At 42.4% G+C, this 25,931-nt stretch overlaps 2 protein-coding genes across 5 annotated transcripts; both read left to right on the forward strand.

The window, feature by feature from the left end:
- Nucleotides 1-3,445: 3,445 nt before the first annotated feature.
- LOC311101859 (calpain small subunit 1-like) lies at nt 3,446-10,076 on the forward strand. Of its 3 annotated transcripts, none has more exons than XM_084143078.1 (12): nt 3,665-3,775; nt 3,903-3,969; nt 4,080-4,165; nt 4,298-4,334; nt 4,538-4,630; nt 6,336-6,393; nt 6,674-6,738; nt 6,869-6,937; nt 7,212-7,290; nt 9,082-9,198; nt 9,306-9,364; nt 9,509-10,076. In XM_084143078.1, the coding sequence occupies exons 3-12, from the start codon at nt 4,119-4,121 to the stop codon at nt 9,533-9,535; spliced, it is 651 nt and encodes a 216-aa protein (XP_083999204.1). In that variant the 5' UTR covers nt 3,665-3,775; nt 3,903-3,969; nt 4,080-4,118; the 3' UTR covers nt 9,536-10,076. The 3 variants fall into 3 exon arrangements, with proteins under 3 accessions (XP_083999202.1, XP_083999204.1, XP_083999203.1); XM_084143077.1 differs by having other exon boundaries at nt 3,671-3,775; nt 3,903-3,958; XM_084143076.1 differs by lacking the exon at nt 3,903-3,969 and having other exon boundaries at nt 3,446-3,775.
- A 367-nt stretch (nt 10,077-10,443) lies between these two features.
- LOC311101881 (synaptosomal-associated protein 25-like) lies at nt 10,444-25,592 on the forward strand. Of its 2 annotated transcripts, XM_084143115.1 has the most exons (8): nt 10,444-10,523; nt 12,938-13,121; nt 13,904-13,945; nt 14,183-14,231; nt 15,109-15,220; nt 16,563-16,700; nt 21,637-21,781; nt 21,877-25,592. In XM_084143115.1, the coding sequence occupies exons 2-8, from the start codon at nt 13,038-13,040 to the stop codon at nt 21,940-21,942; spliced, it is 636 nt and encodes a 211-aa protein (XP_083999241.1). In that variant the 5' UTR covers nt 10,444-10,523; nt 12,938-13,037; the 3' UTR covers nt 21,943-25,592. The 2 variants fall into 2 exon arrangements, with proteins under 2 accessions (XP_083999241.1, XP_083999240.1); XM_084143114.1 differs by lacking the exons at nt 10,444-10,523; nt 12,938-13,121; nt 13,904-13,945; nt 14,183-14,231 and having other exon boundaries at nt 14,596-15,220.
- The last annotated feature ends 339 nt before the right edge of the window (nt 25,593-25,931 follow it).

Here is a 25,931-nt window from a genome sequence, read left to right on the forward strand (position 1 = left end):
GCGGTGTGTTCATTAGGGCGATATGGGCGACGCACTGCCAAACGGGAAAAGGAAGGGATTTTTTTTCTAATCAATTATATCACGGCAACAGTAGTTATCAGTGTTCTAATCTAGACGTCTGATCTGCCACTAAATGTCCAATCAGGCTAAAGTCGTGCTTCAAATGGCCCCGCCCCTTTTGGGGCGATTTCAGTCAGGTTGAAAATCGCCCCAGAAGTATCTCATAGACTCTCATGTAAAATCTTTTTTTTTCAAATATCAGAGCTTTCAATACAATCTCTATGGGTTTCTGAGGGCTTGCACTTACGCGCTTTCGTCATACGTAACATAACCATGAACGTAACTAAGAAAAGAGCGGGTAGCAGCGTCAATCAATTCACGTACTACTATCAAGATGGCTAGCGTTCAGTGCAACTCGATTGTCTCTTTGAAAGAAGTTCACATCAAAGACCATTCAAAACGAGCTACTGGAGTGTATGCTAGCGGTCATGAGGGAACATATTGTGGAGGAGGTGAAGTCGGCGAACTTCGTAGCTATCCAAGCTGACGAGACCACGGACGTTTCTACACAGACACAGCTGGTGCTTGTGCTGAGGTACATAGATAGCAACCACAAAGTGCAGGAGCGCTTTTTTGAGTTCCTTCCCATCTCGGAATCAACCTCAGTCTCAATCGCCAGTGTGCTTTTGGAGAGACTGAACAGTCTTTTTGCCGACGACGAGAAAGTCAAACTGTGGTGCACTGGCACTGTACCAGGTTCTCATGAGCTACAACCTCCAGGAGACGTTCTCTGAGACTGTGACTCTGTTGAACATCCTCATAACTACTCCCATGACAACAGCTGAAGCTGAGAGATGTTTCTCAACTTTGACACGAGTTAAGACATTCCTGCGAAATTCAATGGGCCAGGAACGTCTGAATGCACTGGCCATGCTTTCCATGGAGAGGGAACTAGTCCTCAGCATGCCTGATTTCAATGAGAAAGTCATTGACCGCTTTGCTGCATTGAAAGAGAGAAGAGAACAGTTTCAGTACAAGTAATGTAGCCTCTCTCTCTCTTTGTCCCTCCCTGTCTGTCTCTTTAACACACACACGCCCAAATCAGTTCACAGTTGATGTTGTTTAAAATAGTTATTTTTCATTTTTAAAAAAGTAAAAAAAAAAAAATAATCTGTTCATGTTCATTTTTACAAATCTATACAATTGGCCAGAATATGGTTGTTCATATTTACAAATCTATACAATTGGCCAGAATATGGTTGTTAATTTTTACAAAGCCATACAGATAGCTGTGTTTACCTTTTCTAGAAATTATTTTCAAATTCTGTTTTCAGGCAAAATGTCTATCACTGTTCATTTTCACAAATCTATACAAGAGGGCAGAATATGGAAGTCTATAAAAATTTCTTATTACCAATAACTTGCATCAATGTTTTCAGTAGCCTCTATCAAAAGCTCCTGCTTGCTTGTTGTGAATTATGCTCAGGTGCACATATTTCCAATTCAACCATGAGGCAAAAAATGTGGTAAAAGCTCTTGTTGATCCTGCAATCTGAACAAATAACAAGATACTGTATTTTCAGCTGATATTTCATTTGTTTATGGAAATGCATATTGTTTATGCAGTGTTGAGGAATGTGAAAGAACACCCTTGATTATTTTTACTGTGATAACTTATTTTGCTTTTGTAAGCCAACACTTTTGAGATCAGTCAATAAATGCTTCTGGCATTGACTTATATGCTGCCCCTGTCTTCATGTTGTTGCTGGACATATCTTTTTTAAAATGTGTGTAGGTCACCTAAATCATCAGAAAAATTGCCCCCCCTGAGAATTTCTTCAGGAGCCGCCACTGGTAACAGACACATCTCAACATCAACTCAACTGTTCAGAGGAGACTGTGTGAATCAGGCCTTCACTTCTAAAGGACACCAATAAGAAGAAGAGACTTGCTTGGGCCAAGAAACATGAGCAATGGACATTAGCCAGGTGGAAATGTGTTTTTTGGTCTGGAATCCAAATTGGAGATTTTTGGTTCCAACCGCCGTGTCTTTGTGAGATGCGCTGTGGGTGAACAGATGATTTCTGCATGTGTATTTCCCACCGTACAGCATGGAGGAGGAGGTGTTATGGTGTGCAGGTGCTTTGCTGGTGACACTGTCTGTGATTCATTTAGAATTAAAGGCACAATTAACCAGCATGGCTACCACAGCATTCTGCAGCGATACGCCATCCCATCTGGTTTGGGCTTAGTAGGACTTTCATTTGTTTTTCAACAGGACAATGACCCAACACACCTCCAGGCTGTGTAAGGGCTATTTTACCAAGGAGAGTGATGGAGTGCTGTTACAATGGTACATTGTTGTTGTTACATTGTAGCAAGCCATGCAATGCAACCTTTCCAGAAAGTAAAACTAAAGCAAGGCAAGTGTTTTCTCAATGCCTCCTTCTGTAGATTGCGATAGTATATCAACTATTGAAATAGATTAATCTGGCTAAATAGAGAATGTCCTAAACAAGCTCCAAGTATCTACCGATTATGTTTTGGTAGGACATGATACTAGTGCTACGCACAAGAAGACAAGGCAACTTACACTGTTGACGTTTAAGATCCATTTACCCGACACTTCATGTAACAGGCATGTAAAGTGAATACAAATGTATACAAATAGCACTTCTGTCAAGTCCCCCGTCAGTAACCATGTTTCATGGCGCTCGCCATTTGTACCAAGCACTCCTGCCTGGTTGTCACTAGTTAATACAGACACAAAGTCACAATTGGCTATATCGTAAAAACAGGAAAATACAAATGTATGTTTTGTCTTAATGTAAGATTAGGGTTAGGCATAATGTTAGCAGTGTGGTTAAGATGAAGGTTGAGTTTCAAATCAGATTTTAAGAAGATAAATTGTAGAAATAGGCGGGGTTTAGCCATAATTATGACTTTGTGGATGTGGTAACTTTGGGCTGACGTCACCATGTAGGCGGTCTTCAGTGGACACCAAACGGTAGAAAACGTTTTTAACAGGGGAACGACATTGAACGTTCTTATTGGACAAGTTCATGCAGTGTAGCTTCTTCTTTTTCGAACGTTTCCCTTCGTTTCAGACATCAATATTCCATTCAATTTGTAGGTTAGGCAAATAAATCTTAGTCCGAATGGAAAAATGCCATTCTAACTAACATTTATTAGGGCATAGAAATTACATGAAATAATTTGTAAAACTGCATCAGTAAATCAATGAACCTGTCGTGTAGGTTACTTTATGAAGACACGGACTACTTCTGTGCGTTTATACTGTTTAATATAAAGTTATAAAAGGCGTTTATTAAACACACACGCTTGCTATAACATCCCTATAGGCTTCCGACTTCACCCCGTGACCACCTTGCCCCCTACGTCACTGCTCAACATTAACATTACACCACAAGGCCGGTGTACCCTCATTACCTCATTATGTTAAATCAATGTGAATCATACATAATAAAAGTTTAGTAAAAGTGTCCTTAAAAGTGTCCTTTAGAATAGGTTTCAGTGTCTGTAATATAATTATTAGGCAAATGCCAGTCATTCTTATCGTAATTCTACGGATTATAGGACCCAGAGTCATTCCAGACCTGTATTTCCCTAAGGTGCTCCCTAGGCATGGGTGTGGAGCGCAATTACTGAGGTAGAATACGAAGGGCTCTGAATATAACTTGCAAAGCTGGTTTTTGTACCCTGTATGAGTGCCATCACATCAGTCTCTGCCGACTTCAGCAACACATTGGTCGCTGTAAGTATTATTCTCAATTTAAGGCAATCAGATTGCCTTCACAAGTTTATCTCTCTGTTTCACGTTGATTTGTTTTGTCTTCTTCGTCACTTTTGACATCTGCTGTTTGTGCTGCTTACCAATACAGGCCAGGGAGCAAAGTTTTCAGAGGGAGCCCCAACACTAATAACACATTTATTACAGGTGGATAAAATGTATATATCTTGCTTTCTCTCTCTGTTGTCCCCTTTTTGTTTAAAGTGGACAAATTGATCTTCATCAGATGTTTAATGATCAAACTCTTATAATTATTTTTTCTTTCTAGGCTCCTTTTGTAGATTTTCACCTGAAGTTCCTCATCAAGATGTTTCTAGCCAAAAAACTAATTGGTGGCATCCTGGATGTTGTGAGGTAGTCCCGGCTCCTTTTGACACACACACACACACACACACACTGTCAGGTTACTGACTTAATTAATGACGTTGCACTCTCAGTAGTTATTAAATACTAATAGACAATGGTCCATCTGGTTTTCTCCAACAGCAATGTTGACCCCAGTCAATTTGTGCCCTCAGAGCCTGTGAGTTAACCCTTTAACACCCTTTATAACATCTCAGAATACCGTCATAGTCTTATGATCTCTGCGGATTGGAAAGTTTTAGAAGTAAACACTACTCTTTTGAGCAAATGAGCCACAACTGTTGTTGGCCTGCATGTCAGACTGCAGTGAAGAGGGCTGTGAGTGTTAGTGTTAACAGAACCTGGTCTGTGTTTGTGTCCTAGCCCCCACCACGCAGACCTCTGGCCTATGCTAAGCCGAAGGAGAATGACGAGGAGGCACAGTTCCGCAAGGTGTTCCAGCAACTCGCTGGGGATGTAAGGACTTATTGTTATTCAACTTATGCACTTCTACTACTCTCATATCTTATCCTATTCACCTCCAAACCTACTGTCCTTTCCTATCCTCTTTCCTATCATGTTATTCCCTGTATATAGCCATTATTTTGTACTCAATATTGTTATTTGTTATTCACTGTGTATTATATATGTTTTTTCATCTTTATCTTTAACTCTGCATTGTTGGAAAAGGACCCGTAAGTAAGCATGCCACTGTTAGTCTACACCTGCTGTTTACGAAGCATGTGACAAATCATATTTGATTTGTTTAAAGTAAAGAACTCAGATAAGTCAAGTCAGTTCTAGCTATGAGTCATTGAGAGATGTTCATCTTAGGCTTTTGGCCATCAAATACAGTGCTATAAGTGTGTCATTGTATAATCAGGCCTCTTGTTGAATGTTTTAAAGAGGCTGTTTCATTATGTGGATTTCCACAAGGACAACACACAGTTGGTAAAATAATTTACATTAACCAACCGTTAGTGGTTTATTGTAATAGAGAGCAGACCAACGACCAGTGTTAATTAAGTTACAGATTTGTTTGTGGCATATTATCTTTTGAAGTAGGTGCAGCCAACTATCCATGGCATGGATGATATTTCACTTATTGGCTGATGGTACACTGGTACAATCAGTGAAACCCTGTTGTCGCCTGTTGTATCCCAGTTAAGTCTGGTTTGCATTCCAAACCCCTCCCTCCACCCATTCACCCTCTTTCATCTGGAGCCAGTCTTCAGAATGTGGTTCATCCAGCCACCCAAAGATGTTGGAAATTATGCTTCTAATGTACTGTCTGTCATTCGCTGCTGCCAACCAATAGAAGCCCTTTAGTAGAGTACAGTAAAGACTTCCTGTTGGCTTAAATCATTGATTCCGCCCCCTTTGGTTCTGGTCATGTGTACTAGCCCAGGCTCCACAGATGTTCCCCTTCTCTACAGCTACTGTATGCTATTGGATCACGCAGTGGTGGATCAGGCAGTGGTGGAGTAAGAAGCTGATGGTGTGGTTTTTGACAACCCAAAAACTGGTTTATTCCACAGGCAGCAGGAAGAGAGACTGGTTCCTCCTCTCTCTGCATACCTACCATTGTCTGACTCCTGCCTGGTTAGTTTTGTGTGGGTGGGGGTGGAGGCTGTGTGAGTCATGTAGTTGGGTTTGGATACATGTATTGCATGTTCTTCTGGGCACTCGTCTGGCAGTGGTTCACTTTCAACTGATGACTAGCCGACCTCATTAAGGCCTTACTCATAAGGGGAGGGAACACAAGATGCATATGGAATGAAACCTAAAGCTATACCTGCTGCAAATATATCTGCTTGAAGTTTTAAAGTTGTTACCATAATTTTGGTTCTAATATGTCACACACAAATACAGAGAAAACGATGCATTTGGTCCATGATTGTACTCCTAAAACATATGTTCATTAAAGTAGTCTCAGTGTCCTTATCCCTTTGTGAGCTGAGAGTTTTGAAGTTGTTAGCATCACTTTGGTTGATCTAGTATGTCACGTAAACACACAAATACAGAGAAAACAATGTATTTGGTCCATCTGTGCAAATGACTTATCATGTATTACTTAATGATAAAGTAGTCTCAGTGTCCTTATCCTTTTGTGAGCTGAGTTGTGACCCAAATATATGTAGGCATATGCAGTGTATGAAGATTTACTATCTGTGTATTATAGGACATGGAGGTCAGCCCCACTGAACTGATGAACATCCTCAACAGGATCATTGGCAAACGTGAGTCCTATTCTTACACAAACACCATGCTTGTGTCTATACTTGTCTTTGTCATTGCATTCTTATAGTATTTATACCTCTGTGTGCATATACCTTATGTTCAAGAGCATGTCTATGCATGCCTTTTTGTATCTATGTACTCTCTGTACAAACACACACACTTTACTCATATCTAGACATATGCTGCACGCATAATGGAGTCTGTCTAAGCACAAGACTGGTTCCATGGAATGGTTTACTGTGTTGTAGTGAAGGAGTGGTCTGTCTGTGTTCATTTCAGGTACTGACCTGAAGACTGACGGCTTTAGCATCGAGTCATGCAGGAGCATGGTGGCTGTCATGGACGTATCCTTCCACATCAGAGTCTGTATTAGGATGGAGGACTATACTACACTACACTACACTATACTATACTAAGCTGACACTACTATCAGAGTAGTTGATATTAAGTTTTACCTTAACCCTGAACACACAGAGCGACAGCACAGGAAAGCTAGGTTTCCATGAGTTCAAGTATTTATGGAACAACATCAAGAAATGGCAGGTGAGTTCAGTCCTCTTGTTACATTTTTGACAATCAGCACTGTATATCAACAATTGGGTTACATCATGGACATTTCTGTGAAACGTTTGCCTTGAACTAGAAATGATTTACATGTATTTGCAAGGCATTCATAAACACCACCTACAACTTCCAATAGTCCTCTTACTCCACTACTGTAAGAATGTTGTTTATAAATGTCATGTTAATACATTCTTAATAAAAGGTGCTATGAACTTTGACCTCTCGGTGTAACCTTATTTCCGCTCTGATTCAGGGCATCTACATATCAAATGACGCAGACCGCTCAGGGCTCATCTCCTCACAAGAGCTTCCCGCTGCCTTCAAAGCTGCAGGTGAGCTCAGAGATCATGAGAACCGGAACATGGAATTGCATATTTCTTTGTCATCATAAGGCCCTTATAACAGTGTCATAATATTGACAACAAACAGCCATGACAGCTGATGAAAGCTAGCTTGTTACTGCATATACAGTGGGGAGAACAAGTATTTGATACACTGCCGATTTTGCAGGTTTTCCTACTTACAAAGCATGTAGAGGTCTGTAATTTTTATCATAGGTACACTTCAACTGTGAGAGACGGAATCTAAAACAAAATCCTGAAAATCACATTGTATGATTTTTAAGTAATTAATTTGCATTTTATTGCATGACATAAGTATTTGATACAGCAGAAAAGCAGAACTTAATATTTGGTACAGAAACCTTTGTTTGCAATTACAGAGATCATACGTTTCCTGTAGGTCTTGACCAGGTCTGCACACACTGCAGCAGGGATTTTGGCCCACTCCTCCATACAGACCTTCTCCAGATCCTTCAGGTTTCGGGGCTGTTGCTGGGCAATACGGACTTTCAGCTCCCTCCGAAGATTTTCTATTGGGTTCAGGTCTGGAGACTGGCTAGGCCACTCCAGGACCTTGAGATGCTTCTTACGGAGCCACTCCTTAGTTGCCCTGGCTGTGTTTTTCGGGTCGTTGTCATGCTGGAAGACCCAACCACGACCCATCTTCAATGCTCTTACTGAGGGAAGGAGGTTGTTGGCCAAGATCTCGAGATACATTGCCCCATCCATCCTCCCCTCAATACGGTGCAGTCGTCCTGTCCCCTTTGCAGAAAAGCATCCCCAAAGAATGATGTTTCCATCTCCATGCTTCACGGTTGGGATGGTGTTCTTGGGGTAGTACTCATCCTTCTTCTTCCTCCAAACAAGGCGAGTGGAGTTTAGACCAAAAAGCTCTATTTTTGTCTCATCAGACCACATGACCTTCTCCCATTCCTCCTCTGGATCATCCAGATGGTCATTGGCAAACTTCAGACGGGCCTGGACATGCGCTGGCTTGAGCAGGGGGACCTTGCGTTCGCTGCAGGATTTTAATCCATGACGGCGTAGTGTGTTACTAATGGTTTTCTTTGAGACTGTGGTCCCAGCTCTCTTCAGGTCATTGACCAGGTCCTGCTGTGTAGTTCTGGGCTGATCCCTCACCTTCCTCATGATCATTGATGCCCCACGAGATGAGATCTTGCATGGAGCCCCAGAACGAGGGTGATTGACCGTCATCTTGGACTTCTTCCATTTTCTAATAATTGTGCCAACAGTTGTTGCCTTCTCACCAAGCTGCTTGCCTATTGTCCTGTAGCCCATCCCAGCCTTGTGCAGGTCTACAATTTTATCCCTGATGTCCTTACACAGCTCTCTGGTCTTGGCCATTGTGGAGAGGTTGGTGTCTGTTTGAGTGAGTGTGTGGACAGGTGTCTATTATACAGGTAACGAGTTCAAACAGGTGCAGTTAATACAGGTAATGAGTGGAGAACAGGAGGGCTTCTTAAAGAAAAACTAACAGGTCTGTGAGAGCCGGAATACTTACTGGTTGGTAGGTGATCAAATACTTATGTCATGCAATAAAATGCCAATTAATTACTTAAAAATCATACAATGTGATTTTCTGGATTTTTGTTTTAGATTCCGTCTCTCACAGTTGAAGTGTACCTATGATAAAAATTACAGACCTCTACATGCTTTGTAAGTAGGAAAACCTGCAAAATCGGCAGTGTATCAAATACTTGTTCTCCCCACTGTGTGTGTTTGGTCACATTGGTGTCTCTCCTCTGTTATGTCCGTGTGCAGGCTTCCCTCTCAACGACCAACTATTCCAGTTGATCGGCCGCAGGTACAGTGACGAACAGGGCAACATGGACTTTGACAACTTCATTGGGTGCCTGGTGAGACTGGACGCCATGTGTCGTAAGTGACTCATCCTCAATATTCCCCTGCTCAGTCCGATTATGTTCTTGATTTCAGACTATTTTCTTTTCATTACCCTTCAGTAATAGTGTTTTGTGCATTTTCAGGCGCTTTCAAGACTCTGGACAAAGATGATAATGGAAGTATCAAAGTCAACATCAAGGAGGTAAATTAGTTTTCACTATTTGCTCTTTGAATATAAATGGTGTGTTTAGGGTTAGGGACCATTTTTAAGATGAATGACTGGATATAGGCACTGAAATTAGACCTAAATAACCACACCTCTTATTGTCTTTTGCTTTCTCCGCAGTGGCTTCAGTTGACCATGTACTCATAAAACATAAAGGAAAGCCTACAAAAAGCCTACATGAATCTCTTCATGAATCTCTCTCTCTCATTTAAGATTTGTATTTCATATTACCATTGTTATTATTGTATACAAACGTTCATACGTCAATGTCATCAATGTTCATTCAATGTATCATTAGATGGCAGCATTGCAGCAACACCAGGAAAGCACAAATCCACTCTCTGTCCAATAGGCCAAACTCACTTACCTTTCTATATTCAAAATATTGGAAAGTAAAGTTTTGTGTTTTCGTTTTTTCCGGCAACACACTTTTGGTAAAACATTCCATACTGCTATGTAATGTAATGTAATATATACATTCTAATGCTCAATAAAGGGGCAATATTTCCTAATACACGCAGCTGTCTCATTTATTACAATTTCTAAATGTTCTGCTTTTGCTAATTAAAGAAATGTTCTCTCATATGTTTGTAAATAACTTTAATATTTTTGTTTTATTGTAGTTATTTGACTGACTTTTACAAACCAAGTCAATAATAAAGTTGATTGTTATTCAGTTACTCATCAGCACCACTCTTAACTTCCACCTCTGTCGACTAATAGCCTAATCTTGGCTGCCTATTAACTTTATTTACACACTGCATGGGGAAAAGGAGAAGCACACAGAAGAACAGCGCTGATGACGTGCACAGGTACCGGGCTGTTTCCAGAGCAACGAGAGAGCGGCTGTTCAAAGGGGCGTGATTCAGGAGGAAGGACTTGGAGTAGAGCCAATAAAATGAGAGACCCCTCGCCGGGGTGTAACGTCGAAGACAGAGCCACCAATTGGGTGAGCGGATGGTAATCGGGGCGTGTCATCGGACTTACCTGGGGGCAGAGCGGACCTGGAAGAAAGGAACAAAACCTCCGAGATGATGCTGAGGGACCGTGTAGATCAATGAACAAACAGCTGACGGATGTTCAAGTGGATTGATGGGAAAGTCGAGGCAAACACGACCACTCATTTAAGTTAAAGGTAAGTTTAGAAGTGTTTTAACTGTGTTTATCACGTTATAGACGTAGGCTTAAGTTTTGGGTGCTTTTTATATTATAATATCGGCTATGTGGAGGCTAAGCTTGACCTATCGCATCGACAATGTTTATCTATTTATTTATAGCCTAAAATAGTTACGACAAAGTATGGCTAAATCCATGTTTGATAAGTTTGTGAAAGTTATATAGAAAATCAAAAATATTTGTATCTAGTCTTGATGTAAACGAACATGCATGTTACCTGATACTATGTAAACATTGCAATAATAGGTCTCGCCAAAACACAATGTTGCTGAATCCTCCCATGCCTTTTAGTGCCCCCAGTCCTTCATAAGGCTATCAATGCTCTTCTTGAAAACATGTTTTGATAACATAATATTCTCTTTTTAGTGTTTTAGTGTAGGGGGTAGATTATTATTCTAGTGGGGGTGTACAATGAATGGTGTGTACTCATCAGTGGTGATTACTGTGGCATAGCGTTCTCAATGCTCCCTCCACATGGCAGTCCTCTTCAGTGGGTAACCATGACCCATGATGTCAGAAAACAAGTCCTGCTGTGAACAATCATCTCTGCCCTTTTCAGGGGCCATGCAGGTTGACATTTACAGCAGGTTAACGTTAGATTAATATATCTCTCTGAGCGTGTTGGCAAACACACGTTGTCAAACAAACTACACACGATACACTTTGTGATCAGAATCAGATACTGTATGATACTTTCACAAGTTTGTCATCTGTTGAATTTGAGGGAAATTAGATATTCAGATATGTCCCTTCAGATAGATCAGGCATTGGTTAGGTAATGTACATGGGCTATACATCCATAGTGGTCACTCAGTTTATAGAGCATGGCCAGGGGTCTCCTTTGGTGTAGGTTACAGGGGGGTTGGTGGGTGGTATGAAAACTTGCACTTCATCAAGCAACTGTGCACTCATGGAAGATAATAATACAACCTACACCACCACTTAATCAGCCTTTTAAAATGCATAAAAAACATGCCCTCCCCAAGGTACCAATTTTCCCCATGGCTAAGCTATGAATCAGCATGCTCGTCTCATTTAAATCCTTCAGTTTTATTCATTCCTCAAACGTGTTATGAGAACACCCTAACTAACTACCTCTGATTGTCATATAACTGTATTGTTTACGACTGTGACCTTTCTTTTATATTCATTCTGTTCTTCTATTTAAGCATACAAAAACAGGCACATGTTGCACACAATACTTAACAGCTTTTTAAATAGAGTAAGTTCTGTGTCTGAAAGATAAGCAACCCTGTTATATGTCTCCCTCATGAGTTGTGGAAATGGCTGTCATGACCAACAACGATGTGATGCGTAGGTGGGGCAGTAGGAGTGCAACAGGAAGCCTTTGGTTAAGATATGTCTCACTCATCTGTCTATCTGGTATAGCAGATACAGTGCTCATTGAATCAAGGGCAGCAGACAGGGAATCTGCATTGAGATAAAACAGCTCTGGTTTTTCTTCGGCAATTAAGTTCCCAAAGTTTAATTCCAGGTGTGACTCCCCAGAAAACCAGCTTTTCCTGTGGGCCTCCTTACACAACAACTTCTAACCGTCGTCATATATACAATACGTGTCACAATCTTTGCAGCCGTTCATTCCCAGACAAAACATACTGTTATTAGTTCCGGTCGTCGCTTTTCTTTCCTTCGGTCTTTCTTCCTCCCCCACCTCTCTCCCTCTTTTTCTCACTCCATTTCTTTCTCTTCCTCTCCTCTTGTCTCTCAGCGTGTTGCCTGGGTGAGGGCAGGTGGTGATTAATGGTAATTATAAGGATGCTGCTGCATGGTGCACTGTCACCTCGACTCCCTCACAACGGAATGGAAGGAGAGTAGGTGTGAGAGTCTGAGGAACAAGAGAGGTTTTGTGAAATAGACACTAATTGTGTTTAAGCAGTGAATGGAATATGATCTGAAAGGATAGGCAGTAGAGGGACAGAGTCGAGTGGGGATGGGGAGGGGTGAGAAGTAAACAAGCCGGGTAGAACATTCAGTAATCAAACTGACATGCCAGGTGCAAATGTTCATCTTTTCAGAACTATGGGGCTCCAATGGCGCTCAAGAGAAAGGCTGTGTAGCCACAGAGTTGAACCAACAGATAAAGTTGAAATCATGATTGATCCCATGTTTCCTTAATAGTATTGTTCCATGTCCTCAAGCTCACTCAAAGAGCAATGGATAATTAGAGAGGAAATTTCATTCAGCTCTTGGCATGCCCTTCCTGAGTCAATGATAAACCACATTACTGGGTTTAGGGTTACCATGTCAGAGTTTATGGATGATACTGCCTAGATTTTCTAATTCCTGTACTCTCTACAAAAACGGTCAATAAAGAGCTCTGTGCTGTTGCACTGTTTTTATTGTCTTTACCAGGACTGGTGTCAAAGCCACCTAATGCACTAGCCTTGCCTCTTGGAAAAGAGGCTACTGAGCAAAACAGACAGACTGTGCTGTCCTCCCGCGGCTGCTGCAGATGTCAGGCAAGATGGCTGCCGACACGCCCGTGAGGACAGAGCAGGAGGAGCTGCAGAGGAGGGCCAACCAGGTGACAGATGAGGTAATGTCACATATCGTCTAAAGAGCACTAACTTCTTTAACTTTGAAATATCAACAGCAGAAGGTTCAGTTGCACTTTTTAAGATCAATACACAATGTCCCCCCCCCCCCCCCCCCCCCCTTGATAAAGGGTAAATCATGCCAGGAGCTATAGAAAAGGTTACCTGCCATACCCGGGCATTGTTTTCAGAGTTGCAACATTCAGAGAGATTACACAGTGACATCACCCTAAGCCTCTCTCCCAGTGGGTTTCCCCTTGGGTAAAGGTTACTTACTGCACATCACAGCAATTTCCCAGTCCAATTACCTCAGCATCAGGAAATACCCTGGAGAAAGGCCCCAGCTTTCTGTACAAACACATTATTGGCACACAGACCACTGAAATGAGTCTGTTTGTTTATCGCCAAAGCCTGACCCTTGTTGTGTGGAAATATAACAGGCCATTAGATCAGTACGGGATGTTTCGATCTCCATAGCAGTTCTATGAAAAGATTGATCACCAATGGAAATACTTTCACAGAGAGAATAGTGTTGTGATTTGTTTACTGTTCCATATTTGGCCAATACAAACACTGTTGTAGCTATAAAGATAGAGCCCTAAGACAGTGCAACATGTATAATATTAAAGATGATTCACACTGAGTGATCTTGATTAGTGCCTTTCATCTGTGGAAGTGGACAGTTTTTCAGCCTCACCCTCAGGACTTGAAATGTTTTTAGTACTGTATCTAAGGTAACTTAATCCTCTAATGGTGTCATGTCTCTCTGTCCCTCCTCATCCAGTCCCTGGAGAGTACCCGTCGTATGATGCAGCTAGTAGAGGAAGTATGGGAGTCTCTTTACCTACCACTCTGTGCCTCTGTTAACCAAGCCCTAATAATGACACATCATTGTTATTATAATCACATTACCTCCAGTTGATTTTTTTGGCAGCCTATTGATAATGAACTTCATTCAGTCTTTTAACTGAAGAGTCTTCATTTGATTCAGTTGAAATGCAAAATCATGAACATTAGCAACATAATGGTGAATCTAATCTAATGCCATTTCTGATCTCAACAGAGCAAAGATTCAGGAATCCGGGCCCTGGTCATGCTGGACGAACAAGGAGGTAATGAAATGGACGTAATATAATCATTTTCTCTCTTTGGAAGATGTGGACACAACATCAATGTCAATCGTACAACAGCAACCTCAGATGGTCCTTGTATGTATATCCATAAGTGGGTGCTCATGTTTTTGTCAGTATACTAGATGTGTGTAGGCTATGTGTGTGTCTGCTTGTGTGTGTATATACTGTATGTGTGTGTTCCCTCCTGTCTCTCCCATCTACCCATCCTTATGCTACCGACCTGCCACATATGGGCAGAGCAACTGGACCGCATCGATGTGGGGATGGATCAAATCAACAAGGATATGAAAGAGGCTGAGAAAAACCTGACTGACATGGCCAAATGTTGTGGCCTGTGTGTCTGGCCCCGCATCAAGTAGGTGTGCCCTGCTCTGAGGACACCTGTCATCTGTGTGTCACCTGAGTGCCCGTCAGGCCAACCGGCAACCAGACAGTCTGTGTGTCCATCCATCCGGCCTCTGCTCCAGGCCATGATTCAAATTGTGTGTGTTTTTGTTTTGTTCCATCATGAGATTGGGTGACTAGAAGTCTGCAGCAAAGTTAACCACAAGAAAATGATGGTCATGTCCCAAAACATTTCTATTTTACAAACAGTACATCTTCTACTCACACAATACCAGGCATTTTATGGACTTGTGTGTACCATTATTAAATAATTTGTGTCCTGTTCTCAGTTTTTGGGTTTGCACATACCATATTTGCACAATTGCATTATGTTTGACCGCTGGCTTTCATTTGTCAGTTGGGGGCTTTGGTGATAGAACAGTTTTGTGTTATATTACGTTCTCCCCCATTCTCTCCCACTTTCCTCCACCTCTCCCATTCCTACCCTTCCCTCACGTTTTGCGTTGTCCAGAGCAACTGGAGCGGATTGAGGAGGGCCTGGACCAGATCAACTCAGATATGAAGGAGGCTGAGAAGAACCTAACAGACCTGGGCAAATGCTGCGGTCTGTGCTCCTGTGATAAGTAGGTGTTGGCTGTTGGGAGGGGTCATGAGTGTCAGGAGCAGATGGGGAATACATCAAATCAAATGTTATTTGTCACATGCGTTGAATACAACAGGTGAAACGCTTACTTACAAGCCCTTAACCAACAATGCAGTTTTAAGAAAAAATGGTTAAGTAAAAAATAGATAAGTAAAAAAGAAATAATTAAAGAGAAGCAGTAAAATAACAGTAGCGAGGCTATATACAGGGGGTACCGGTACAGAGACAATGTGCGGGGGCACAGGTTAGTTGAGGTAATTGAGGTGGGGGGACAATGCAAATAGTCCGGGTAGCCATTTGATTAGCTGTTCAGGAGTATTATGGCTTAGGGGTAGAAGCTGTTAAGAAGCATTTTGGACCTAGACTTGGCGCTCCGGTACCGCTTGCCGTGTGGTAGCAGAGAGAACAGTCTATGACTAGGGTGGCTGGAGTCTTTTACAATTTTTAGGGTCTTCCTCTGACACCGCCTGGTATAGAGGTCCTGGATGGCAGGAAGCTTGGCCCCAGTGATGTACTGGGCAGTACGCACTACCCTCTGTAGTGCCTTGCGGTCGGAGGCTGAGCAGTTGCCATACCAGGCAGTGATGCAACCAGTCAGGATGCTGTCGATGGTGCAGCTGTATAACTCCCTCCTGAGGGGGAATAGGCTTTGCCGTGCCCTCTTCACGACTGTCTTGGTGTGTTTGGACCAAGATAGTGTTTTGGTGATGTGGACACCAAGGAACTTGAAGCTCTCAACCTGTTCCACTACAGCCCCGTCGATGAGAATGGGGGCGTGCTCAGTCCTCTTTTTTTCCCCTGTAGTCCAGAATCATCTCCTTTGTCTTGATCACGTTGAGGGAGAGGTTGTTATCCTGGCACAACACAGCCAGTTCTCTGACCTCCTCCCTATAGGCTGTCTCATCGTTGTCGGTGATCAGGCCTACCACTGTTGTGTTGTCGGCAAACTTAATGATGGTGTTGGAGTCGTGCCTGGCCATGCAGTCATGGGTGAACAGGGAGTACAGGAGGGGACTGAGCACGCACCCCTGAGGGGCCCCCGTGGTTACATACATGGTTCCTTCCTCAATTATTAATGTGCATGTCTGTGTGCCAGTCTTTACACTTTGTTTGCCAGTTGCCGCGCCTATGACTCCTGCTTGCTTGGCTTGTCTCTTCATTCCTTCTTCAACATGTCAGGGCTTAGATCAGGAATTTTGTTTATTTCATGCAGGTGACCCTTTGTTGTACTCTGAGTTAACACAATGTACTGTGATATGAAGCTTTGTGTGTATGGCTGTGTGATGTGCTCTGTCCTGTCTGTGACTGTTGCCTCTGCATAGGCTGAAGGACTTTGAGGAGAGTGGGGCCTATAAGAAGGTGTGGGGGAACAACCAGGATGGGGTGGTGTCCGGCCAGCCATCTTCACGCGTAGTGGATGAGAGAGAGCAGATGATCATGAGCGGAGGCTACATACGCAAGTAATAATGGTCAAAGGCATGACAAACCCAATAGCAAGGCAACAAATCCCAACCAATGGAATACACTCAAAGACGTGCACGTGCTCTAACTATTGCACACACATACAGTAGGCCTATATCACACCATTATGGATATGGTCTAATAATTCCACTATTTTTTTGCACAGAACAGTTTTGGGCGGGCCGCCTAAGCGTTTTTTGGGGGCCGCTAATTCCAAACAGCGTAAAAAAATATATACAGTTGAAGTCGGAAGTTTACATACACTTAGGTTGGAGTCATTAAAACTAGTTTTTCAACCACTCCACAAATTTCTTCTTAACAAACTATAGTTTTGACAAGACATAGTTTTGTGCATGACACAAGTAATTTTTCCAACAATTGTTTACAGACAAATTATTTCACTTATAATTCACTGTATCACAATTCCAGTGGGTCAGAAGTTTACATACACTAAGTTGACTGTGCCTTTAAACAGCTTGGAAAATTCCAGAAAATGCTGTCATGGCTTTAGAAGCTTCTGATAGGCTAATTGACATCATCTGAGGCAATTTGAGGTGTACCTGTAGATGTATTTCAAGGCCTACTGTCACACCCTGGCTCTGGGGACTCTTAAAGGTTGAGCCAGGGTGTGGATTTTTCTATGTTTAGTTTTTCTATGTTTTCGTTCTAGATCGTTTAGATCTATGTTGGCCAGGGTGGTTCCCAATCAGAGGCAGCTGTAGCTCGTTGTCTCTGATTGGGGACCATACTTAGGCAGCCTGTGTTGCACTAGTATTTGTGGGATCTTGTTCCGTAAGGTTTGTTTTGGTGTTAACCTAGGACTTCACGTATCGTTTGGTTTGTTGTTTTGATCGTGTGTTGAGAACAAATAAAATGTACGCTTATCACGCTGCTCCTTGGTCCGTGTCTTCAGTCGACGATCGTGACACCTACCTTCAAACTAAGTGCCTCTTTGCTTGACATCATGGGAAAATCAAAATAAATCAGCCAAGACCTCAGAAAAACAATTGTAGATCTCCACAAGTCTGGTTCATCCTTGGGAGCAAGTTCCAAACTCCTGAAGGTACCACGTTGATCTGTACTATAGCCTATTTATTGCCTTACCTCCATAACTTGCTACATTTGCACACACTGTATATATATTTTCTGTTGTATTTCTGACTTTATGTTTCTTACCCCATATGTAACTCTGTGTTGTTTTTATTGCACTACTTTGCTTTATCTTGGCCAGGTCGCAGTTGTAAATGAGAACCTGTTCTCAACTGGCTTACCTGGTTAAATAAAGGTGAAATTAAAAATAAAAATAAAAACAATGGTGTCACGTTCGTTGTGTAAAGGGTCGGACCAAGGTGCAGCATGGTATGCGTACATAGTCGTTTATTTTAATAAACACCGACAAAATAAAAAAAATCCAACAGAACGTGAAGTTCAAGAGGCTAAACATCAAACGAGCCAAACAGAAACAAGATCCCACAACTAAGGTAGGCAACATAGCTGCCTAAGTATGATCCCCAATCAGAGACAACGACCGACAGCTGCCTCTGATTGGTAACCACACCCGGCCAACATAGAAATATATAAATTAGATTTCACACCCTGACCAACCCAACTAGAGATCTCAATGTCAGGGCATGACAGTAATCCCCCGGAGCTGGAGTTGGCACCGGTGGAGCGGACTGCTCTGGCACTGGAGTGGAGCAGCTGACCGGAGCTGGACTAGGCACCGGTGGAGCGGACTGCTCTGGCACTGGAGTGAAGCAGCTGACCGGAGTTGGACTATGCACCGGTGGAGCGGACTGCTCTGGCACTGGAGTGGAGCAGCTGACCGGAGCTGGACTAGGCACCGGTGGAGCGGACTGCTCTGGCACTGGAGTAAAGCAGCTGACCGGAGCTGGAGACTCTGGACTGCAGACTGTCGCTGGAGGCTCTGGACTGCAGACCGTCGCAGGAGGCTCCGGGCCATGGACCATCACTGGAGTCTTCGTGCCATGGATCATCACAGGAGGCTTCGTGCCATGGATCATCACTGGAGGCTTCATGCCATGGATCATCACTGGAGGCTTTGTGCCATGGATCATCACTGGAGGCTTCGTGCCATGGATCATCACTGGAGGCTTCGTGCCATGGATCATCACTGGAGGCTTTGTGCCATGGATCATCACTGGAGGCTTCGGGCCATGGATCATCACTGGAGGCTTCGTGCCATGGATCATCACTGGAGCCCGGCAAGTGCGGGGCGCTGGCACATGACACACTGGGCTGTGGACACACACCACTGGTTTGGTGAGAGGAGCAGGTACGGGCCGTACCGGACTGGAGACACGCACCACTGGTCTGGTGCGAGGAGCAGGTATGGGCCGTACCGGGCTGTGGACACACACCACTGGTTTGGTGCGAGGCGCAGGTACGGGGCGCACCGGACTGGAGACACGCACCACTGGTTTGGTGCGAGGATCAGTCACGGGCCGTACCGGTCTGTGAAGGCGCACTGGCGGCACAGTGCATAAAGCCGGCGCATAGCCTGGTGCCTGCACGGTCACCCGCTCCTCAAAGCGAGTGCGAGGAGTTGGCTCTGCTAAACCTGGCTCCGCCAGCTTCTGCTCTAAGGACCGAGCTCTCTGCTGCTGGAGGGTTAACTCCTCTCTCAGCTCCTCCTGTTGCCTGGCCAGCTCCTCTCTCCATGCATCCACTGACTCCTTCTCCCTGTGGGCCTCCTGCAGCGCCTCCTTCTGAAGGGAGAGCTCCTGCTCCCTCTTAACTTACAGCTCCTGTAAGGTGGTGGCCTCCTCTCTCAGAGTGCTGAGCTGCAGGTCTTTAGCTGCTTGGAGGGCCTCCATCTTCAGAGTGGCCTCCTCTATAGCTCTCTCCTCTTTCACAGTCAGCCCTTTCAGGGCCTCCTGCTGCGTCGCCAACCACCCCGTGTGCCCCCCCAATTTTTTTTTCTTGGGGCTACCTCTCGGGCTTCCTTCGTGATCGGGACCTTTTGAGTCGCCCTTTTTTCTCCCTCGCTGCCTCCGTCTGCTCCCAAGGAAGGCAATCCATACCTGCCTGGATCTCTTCCCACGTCCATGATCCTTTTCCGTCTAATATCTCCTCCCATGTCCATGATGTCTGCTCCTCCTGTTCACGCTGCTTGGTGCGTTGGTGGTGGGATCTTCTGTCACGTTCGTTGTGTAAAGGATCGGAACAAGGTGCAGCGTGGTATGCGTACATAGTCTTTTATTTTAATAAACACCGACAAAATAACAAAAATCCAACATAACATGAAGTTCAAGAGGCTAAACATCAAACAAGCCAAACAGAAACAGATCCCACAACTAAGGTAGGCAACATAGCTGCCTAAGTATGTTCCCCAATCAGAGACAACGACCGACAGCTGCCTCTGATTGGTAACCACACCCGGCCAACATAGAAATATATAAATTAGATTTCACACCCTGACCAACCCAACTAGAGATCTCAATGTCAGGGCGTGACAATGGGACCACGCAGCCGTCATACCTCTCAGGAAGGAGACGCGTTCTGTCTCATAGAGATGAACGTACTTTGGTACGAAAAGTGCCAATCAATCCCAGAACAACAGCAAAGGACTTTCTGAAGATGCTGGCGGAAACAGGTACAAAAGTATCTATATCCACAGTAAAACGAGTCCTATATCGACATTACCTGAAAGGCCGCTCAGCAAGGAAGAAGCCACTGCTCCAAAACCGCCATAAAAGCATGTGTGAGCCAGGAGGCCTACAAACCTGACCAAAATTCACCCAACTTATTGTGGGAAGCTTATGGAAGGCTACTCAAAATGTTTGACATAAGTTAAACAATTTAAAGGGAATTTTACCAAATACTAATTGAGTGTATGTAAACTTCTGACCCACTGGGAATGTGATGAAAGAAATAAAAGGTGAAATAAATCATTCTCTCTACTATTATTCGGACATTTCACATTTTTAAATAAAGTGGTGATCCTAACTGACCTAAGACAGGGAATTTTTACTAGGATTAAATGTCAGGAATTGTGAAACAGTGAGTTTAAATGTATTTGGCTAAGGTGTATGTAAACTTCCGACTTCAACTGTATATACAAAAATGTAATTTTTATTTAATTTATTTTAATACATTTTCGGGATGGAAAAACGCTTTCAGTGTTAACTTAAACGACTGAAACCAGATATAAAGTATGTAGAACAGATAATAGACCTATATATTTTTCAATATTTGATAACTATCAATCGCTTAAATAAAAGATAGACAAAAATGATGAATTCAGGAATTTAGATTTCGTTGTAATGTTTGAGCATAAGAACACAAAAATGTGCTTTGAAACTGCAAAATGTCTCTCAGCTCCATGGATAAATGTGTAGAATTGCTGGAAATTGGCTTTAAAACACCTAAATCCTTTCTGCCGCCAAGATGGCCTAATAAAAATTATTTCCAGGGCTTTGAACTATAGGCTGACCGCGCCCATTGCCACGACCTGCCACACCAACCACCTAAGCCTCTTTTTGATCGAGAAAAAACCCTGAACTCTGATGCATCCTGCACATATTTGTTGGTTTACAAATATTTTCTGATGAATTTGGCCATTGCATTGCTTTGAGATAATCCAGCTCTGCTCAAAACAGGTTTGAATCCCTACAACTACTACTTGCTCATTTATAGCTCCTAGGATTGTATACATAACAGAGGCTGTGTGTGGCAGCCGGGGGATATTTACTCTCGTCTATAACACATTGACATGTAGAACCAGTCACCTGTCATGTGCGGTAGGAGCACCTGACCAAACAGAGGTCATTTGTAAAAACCTATGCCCCTCCCTGGATGCAGGGAGAGCACGCCTTCCAAAAACAACAATTTAATGAAACTTTTGCTAAATGTACAAATTGACTACAAATTGTGTTTTCTCTTTATCTGTGTTTCTGTCTGACTTTCTGTCAGGGTAACAAATGATGCACGCGAAGATGAGATGGAGGAGAATCTGGGACATGTAGGCAGCATCATAGGCAACCTGAAGAGCATGGCACTGGACATGGGCAATGAGATCGACACGCAGAATGTCCAGATTGACCGCATTCAGGGCAAGGTCAGTCCTATAGTACCTGCCATACAGCTATTTATTCAATAAAAATAGATGACCAATTCTGTATTGAACATTCATCTAATGTGTTGTTTTTACAGGCCATTCTCAATGTATCCCGCATCGATGCTGCCAATCAGAAAGCGAACAATCTAATGAAGAGATAAAGAGGAAGATTGTCCTTCTCCGCTGTGTGATCTTATCTACTCCCTGTCTTTCTGTGCCAATATGCGTCCAGTGACCATCCACCCACATAGAAAATCTGCCAAATGATCTTATATGCCTTATCATAAAGCCTGACCAGCAGGGTACACATCATTATTCATACCTGGCTCTGCATTAACCCTAGCCTGTTTGCCAGTCTCTGTTCAGCTATTACATTCCACTCTTTGTACTCCATGCCACATGACAAAGAAGAGTACAAAGAGTGGAAGGCTACCTAGACTGGTAGCCAGATAGCCTGGAGAGCACACTGCTGCCATCTGTTGGCTAGATTGTTTTCTAAAAACGAGATACATATCCCCTCCACTCTTTCACCATCCTCCACTATCCTCCCTCTGGTCCTCTATGGAGCCAGATACCTGCCAAAAGATTAAACGTACGTATCGTTAGAATCGTAAGAAAATCCATACGTAAATTGTTAGGATCGTAAGAAAAGCCATGCGTGAAACATGAACATAATCGTGAAATTTCATCTGTGAACATACAAACACCATGTTACGATTACGGACTAAAGTTTTAAGCTTGAACCAATCCTGTCTTGCAAATCTGACGTAAAATAATACCTTTCAGAGTTTTGGCAGTTCCATCTCACCAACAAAAAAAACGTACACCAAACGGCCTGTGAGGAGCGCTACCCGAACAAGCGTAACACAGTATATATAAAAAAAGAGGTATCCTGCACGTTTTCAAGTTAAAAGTCTCCATTCTCTATTACTCCTCAGTTGAGTTTACTTCACAATTAGGTAGCTAATGTAATGGATTTGTTTGCCAGCGCAAGTCTAGATAGCACCAGCTGTATTATGCCTACAACAGTGAAGTTTCAGTCCGCTAGGTGTATCTCTACAGCATGGGCATATCTCTGGGTGACGTGGACATCCCCATGCATGCACCTTATCAAAATATGACTAATTCAATATTGCACCATCTCATTCTCTGGGCTCTGTCTGCAATCATAACCAGTAGTATCTACCAGGAATAATGAAACATAGAATAATATTTATTTAATCACTCAAAATCTTGCCAAAGCATATTCTGTAGGAGGGGTTAATATGAATTTAAAATAATTTGGCATGATTTATATGATTCGGGTCATGAACATATGGACTTTGAAATGAACAAGAGCGAGGTTAAGTGTAGGCTAAGTCTGGCTCAGTTGGTAGAGCATGGCGCTTGCAACGCCAGGGTTGTGGGTTTGTTTCCCACGGGGGGCCAGTATGAAAATGTATGCACTCACTAACTGTAAGTCGCTCTGGATAAGAGCGTCTGCTAAATGACTAAAATGTAATGTAAAATAAGCTTATTCCCACACTTTACAATAACTCTGTTGCAGTGGTCTTAAGTAGTCTCCGTATAGGCTATTCCCTCCATTGCGACACTGCTGCCCAGTTGAAGAACGTGTGATCTCCATGCAGCACCATGTGACTTTGGAAAAGCACCCCTCAGCCTCAGAAGATGCTCTTCTGGAGGCATAGAGTCATTATACCCTAATGTAGGCCTATTTGCCTACTAGCCAAATAAAGTGCAGAGCCTGCATGATGCGTGCAATTTGTCATTTAAACATTTAATTCATCCTTCATTCAGTTCAGTCAGTCAGTATGTCATCCATTCAGTCATTTGTCTGAGCTGCAATAGGAACTAAATCAAAGAGAATAGAACAGTCTTATCCATTTGTTTATTTAAATCCATCTGTATTCAAAATTATCTAAAATCTCCAGAGTTCTTTAGTCTATCACTTTAATAATTCAATGTTTAATGTAGGCCTATCCAAATATAAAATAGGCCTTCAACTTGTAGGCATTGCAATTTAGGTTATCATTTTGGGTACTGGTGTCTTGCGGAATAATTTTAGAACTCTATTTGTGTTTTATAACTGTTTTTAGTATAGGGCTCCCCTTAAAAATAAACCCTAGCTCACAGGCCTCTAAATATAGCCTCTAAATAAATGTTAAAATAGTTGAAGAAGCACGTGCAGTGGCTGATAGGGAAAGCAGATCTGGCAATAAGAATAGGTTATAGATAGTCTTGAACATTTGGGACCCCTTGGCTATTTCGCTCAGGACAGGTTATAGCCAAGACTTAATCAATATTTAGTTTTGTCTCATTTATTGATATGGATATAGCCTCTGCGTGATGGGGTTGTGAAACGCAAATGGCTATAACAAGCCTACATACAGAGTGGAATTCACAAATAAAACAGTAAAAATGCCTAATGTAAGGCCTACAGTCCGTGCTCCCAAATACTGGAAAAAGTGTGATTCCATAGGTTACATGATCACCACAATAGACCCACATGGCTATAAAAATAAATTATGCAATTATATGGCCATTAAATAACACACAACAACATGGCATATTTAGATAGCGGAATAGGCCTAGCCTAAATCAGATGTACTTTCTATTTTGTAGCTCAGGCAGTTATTCTAGAAAAGGCTCTTCTGTGTCTTTATCATTCTCACACAAGTAATTTCCTGAAAGCCCAAGCCTATACTACGTCATCTACTAGTATAACGTTGTTATTGAATGCAGTTCTAAAACAAGCTCTAGACTTTTATTCTGGAAATGAAACTGGAAGCTGCAAAGTAACTCTAATGTCTGGGCTATAGTTCCTTGATTGACTAGCTAACTTCGACTAGCTACATTCTAGCTACATTCGGTTCATGTCCTTTGCAGATGCCACATTACTGACAAAACTGTGTACACATAAAAAAGATCTGTAACCGAGTAAAGGGAGACATAAAGTAAGAATTGAACGTGTAAATGTTAATTCATAGGCGTTTACATTTACAGATCTATTTTAAAGTTTACGTTTCATGTTTCACGCATGGCTTTTCTTTTTATCCTAACAATTTAGGTATAGATTTTCTTACGATCCTAATGATACGTACTTTCAACCTTTTGGCAGGTATCTGGCTCCATAGTCCTTTTTCGATGCAGAACGAAGCACCAGTGGAATTGGGTTGCTATGCTTGTTGTCACCAGGCAGACTAAAGTAAATGGGAAGGAATCAACATTCTGTGTCTGCTTTGCTTTGAAGACTTTAATGAGGTTTGCCTGTCAATGATGACAATCGTTTTTTTAAATGCACTTTATAGCTCAGTTTCCGTTTTTATTTATCTAACTCAACAGTTTCTTAATGGTAGACGACATTCGCCCATGTAGGCTGTGTTGATATTATGAACTGGACTTACATCTAAATGTATTTACCAATTGATATGTTTGAGTTTTGGTTAAGACTATATTAGTACTTCAATATAGCTGATGTCAAACTTGGTTTCCATTACACAATTTCCTAATTGTCATAACATCAAGTAGACTAGATCCACATCCTCCCCCTATTACATCCCTCTGATGTTGTGGTGTTCATTTGCAAACTTCAAACTGAATAATTCATATCATTTTGTATGCAAGATAAATATGGCCTGATATTGTAATTCTGTATATAAATCATTAAATGAATGTCACATTTAAAATATGCATGATTCTTTATGTTAATATATGTAGGTTTTGTTCCATAGCTAGCCTTAACTTAAGAGTGACGCTGGTAGTCTATACAGACCGCGTGGCCTAATGGATAAGGCGTCTGACTTCGAATCAGAAGATTGAGGGTTCGAGTCCCTTCGTGGTCGTTTAATTTCACTGACCTTACTTATTTAGACATGTTCCCAATGTCACTATTTAAGTAACCAAGAAAAGGTGGGATCATTGACATAGCGCCTACTTAGTTTTAGATTGATTAGCGACCGATTTCCGCTCGTGTATGCTATATTCTTATAATTAAGTAACCTAGTATTTATGTGTTTTAGTAGCAACATGAGTTGAGAAATGTCACCACAGGGTGTGTCCTCGTTCAATCAATGACAGTACGTTACTCTGTAACAACAGTAGCACTGATTGGGCCCCGTGTAGCTCAGTTGGTCGAGCATGGCGCTTGCAA

This window comes from Coregonus lavaretus, assembly GCF_964263955.1.
Source record: "Coregonus lavaretus genome assembly, chromosome: 26".
Classification (NCBI taxonomy): domain Eukaryota; kingdom Metazoa; phylum Chordata; class Actinopteri; order Salmoniformes; family Salmonidae; genus Coregonus; species Coregonus lavaretus.

Coding starts and splice junctions, on each gene's coding strand:
- LOC311101859 (XM_084143076.1), top strand. CDS start 3,725: ATGAGTGCCATCACATCAGTCTCTGCCGACTTCAGCAACACATTGGTC. Junction 4,166..4,297: donor GGCATCCTGGATGTTGTGAG/GTAGTCCCGGCT, acceptor TTTCTCCAACAG/CAATGTTGACCCCAGTCAAT. Junction 9,365..9,508: donor TCAAAGTCAACATCAAGGAG/GTAAATTAGTTT, acceptor CTTTCTCCGCAG/TGGCTTCAGTTGACCATGTA.
- LOC311101881 (XM_084143114.1), top strand. CDS start 14,880: ATGGACTTGTGTGTACCATTATTAAATAATTTGTGTCCTGTTCTCAGT. Junction 16,701..21,636: donor AGCGGAGGCTACATACGCAA/GTAATAATGGTC, acceptor ACTTTCTGTCAG/GGTAACAAATGATGCACGCG. Junction 21,782..21,876: donor TTGACCGCATTCAGGGCAAG/GTCAGTCCTATA, acceptor TTGTTTTTACAG/GCCATTCTCAATGTATCCCG.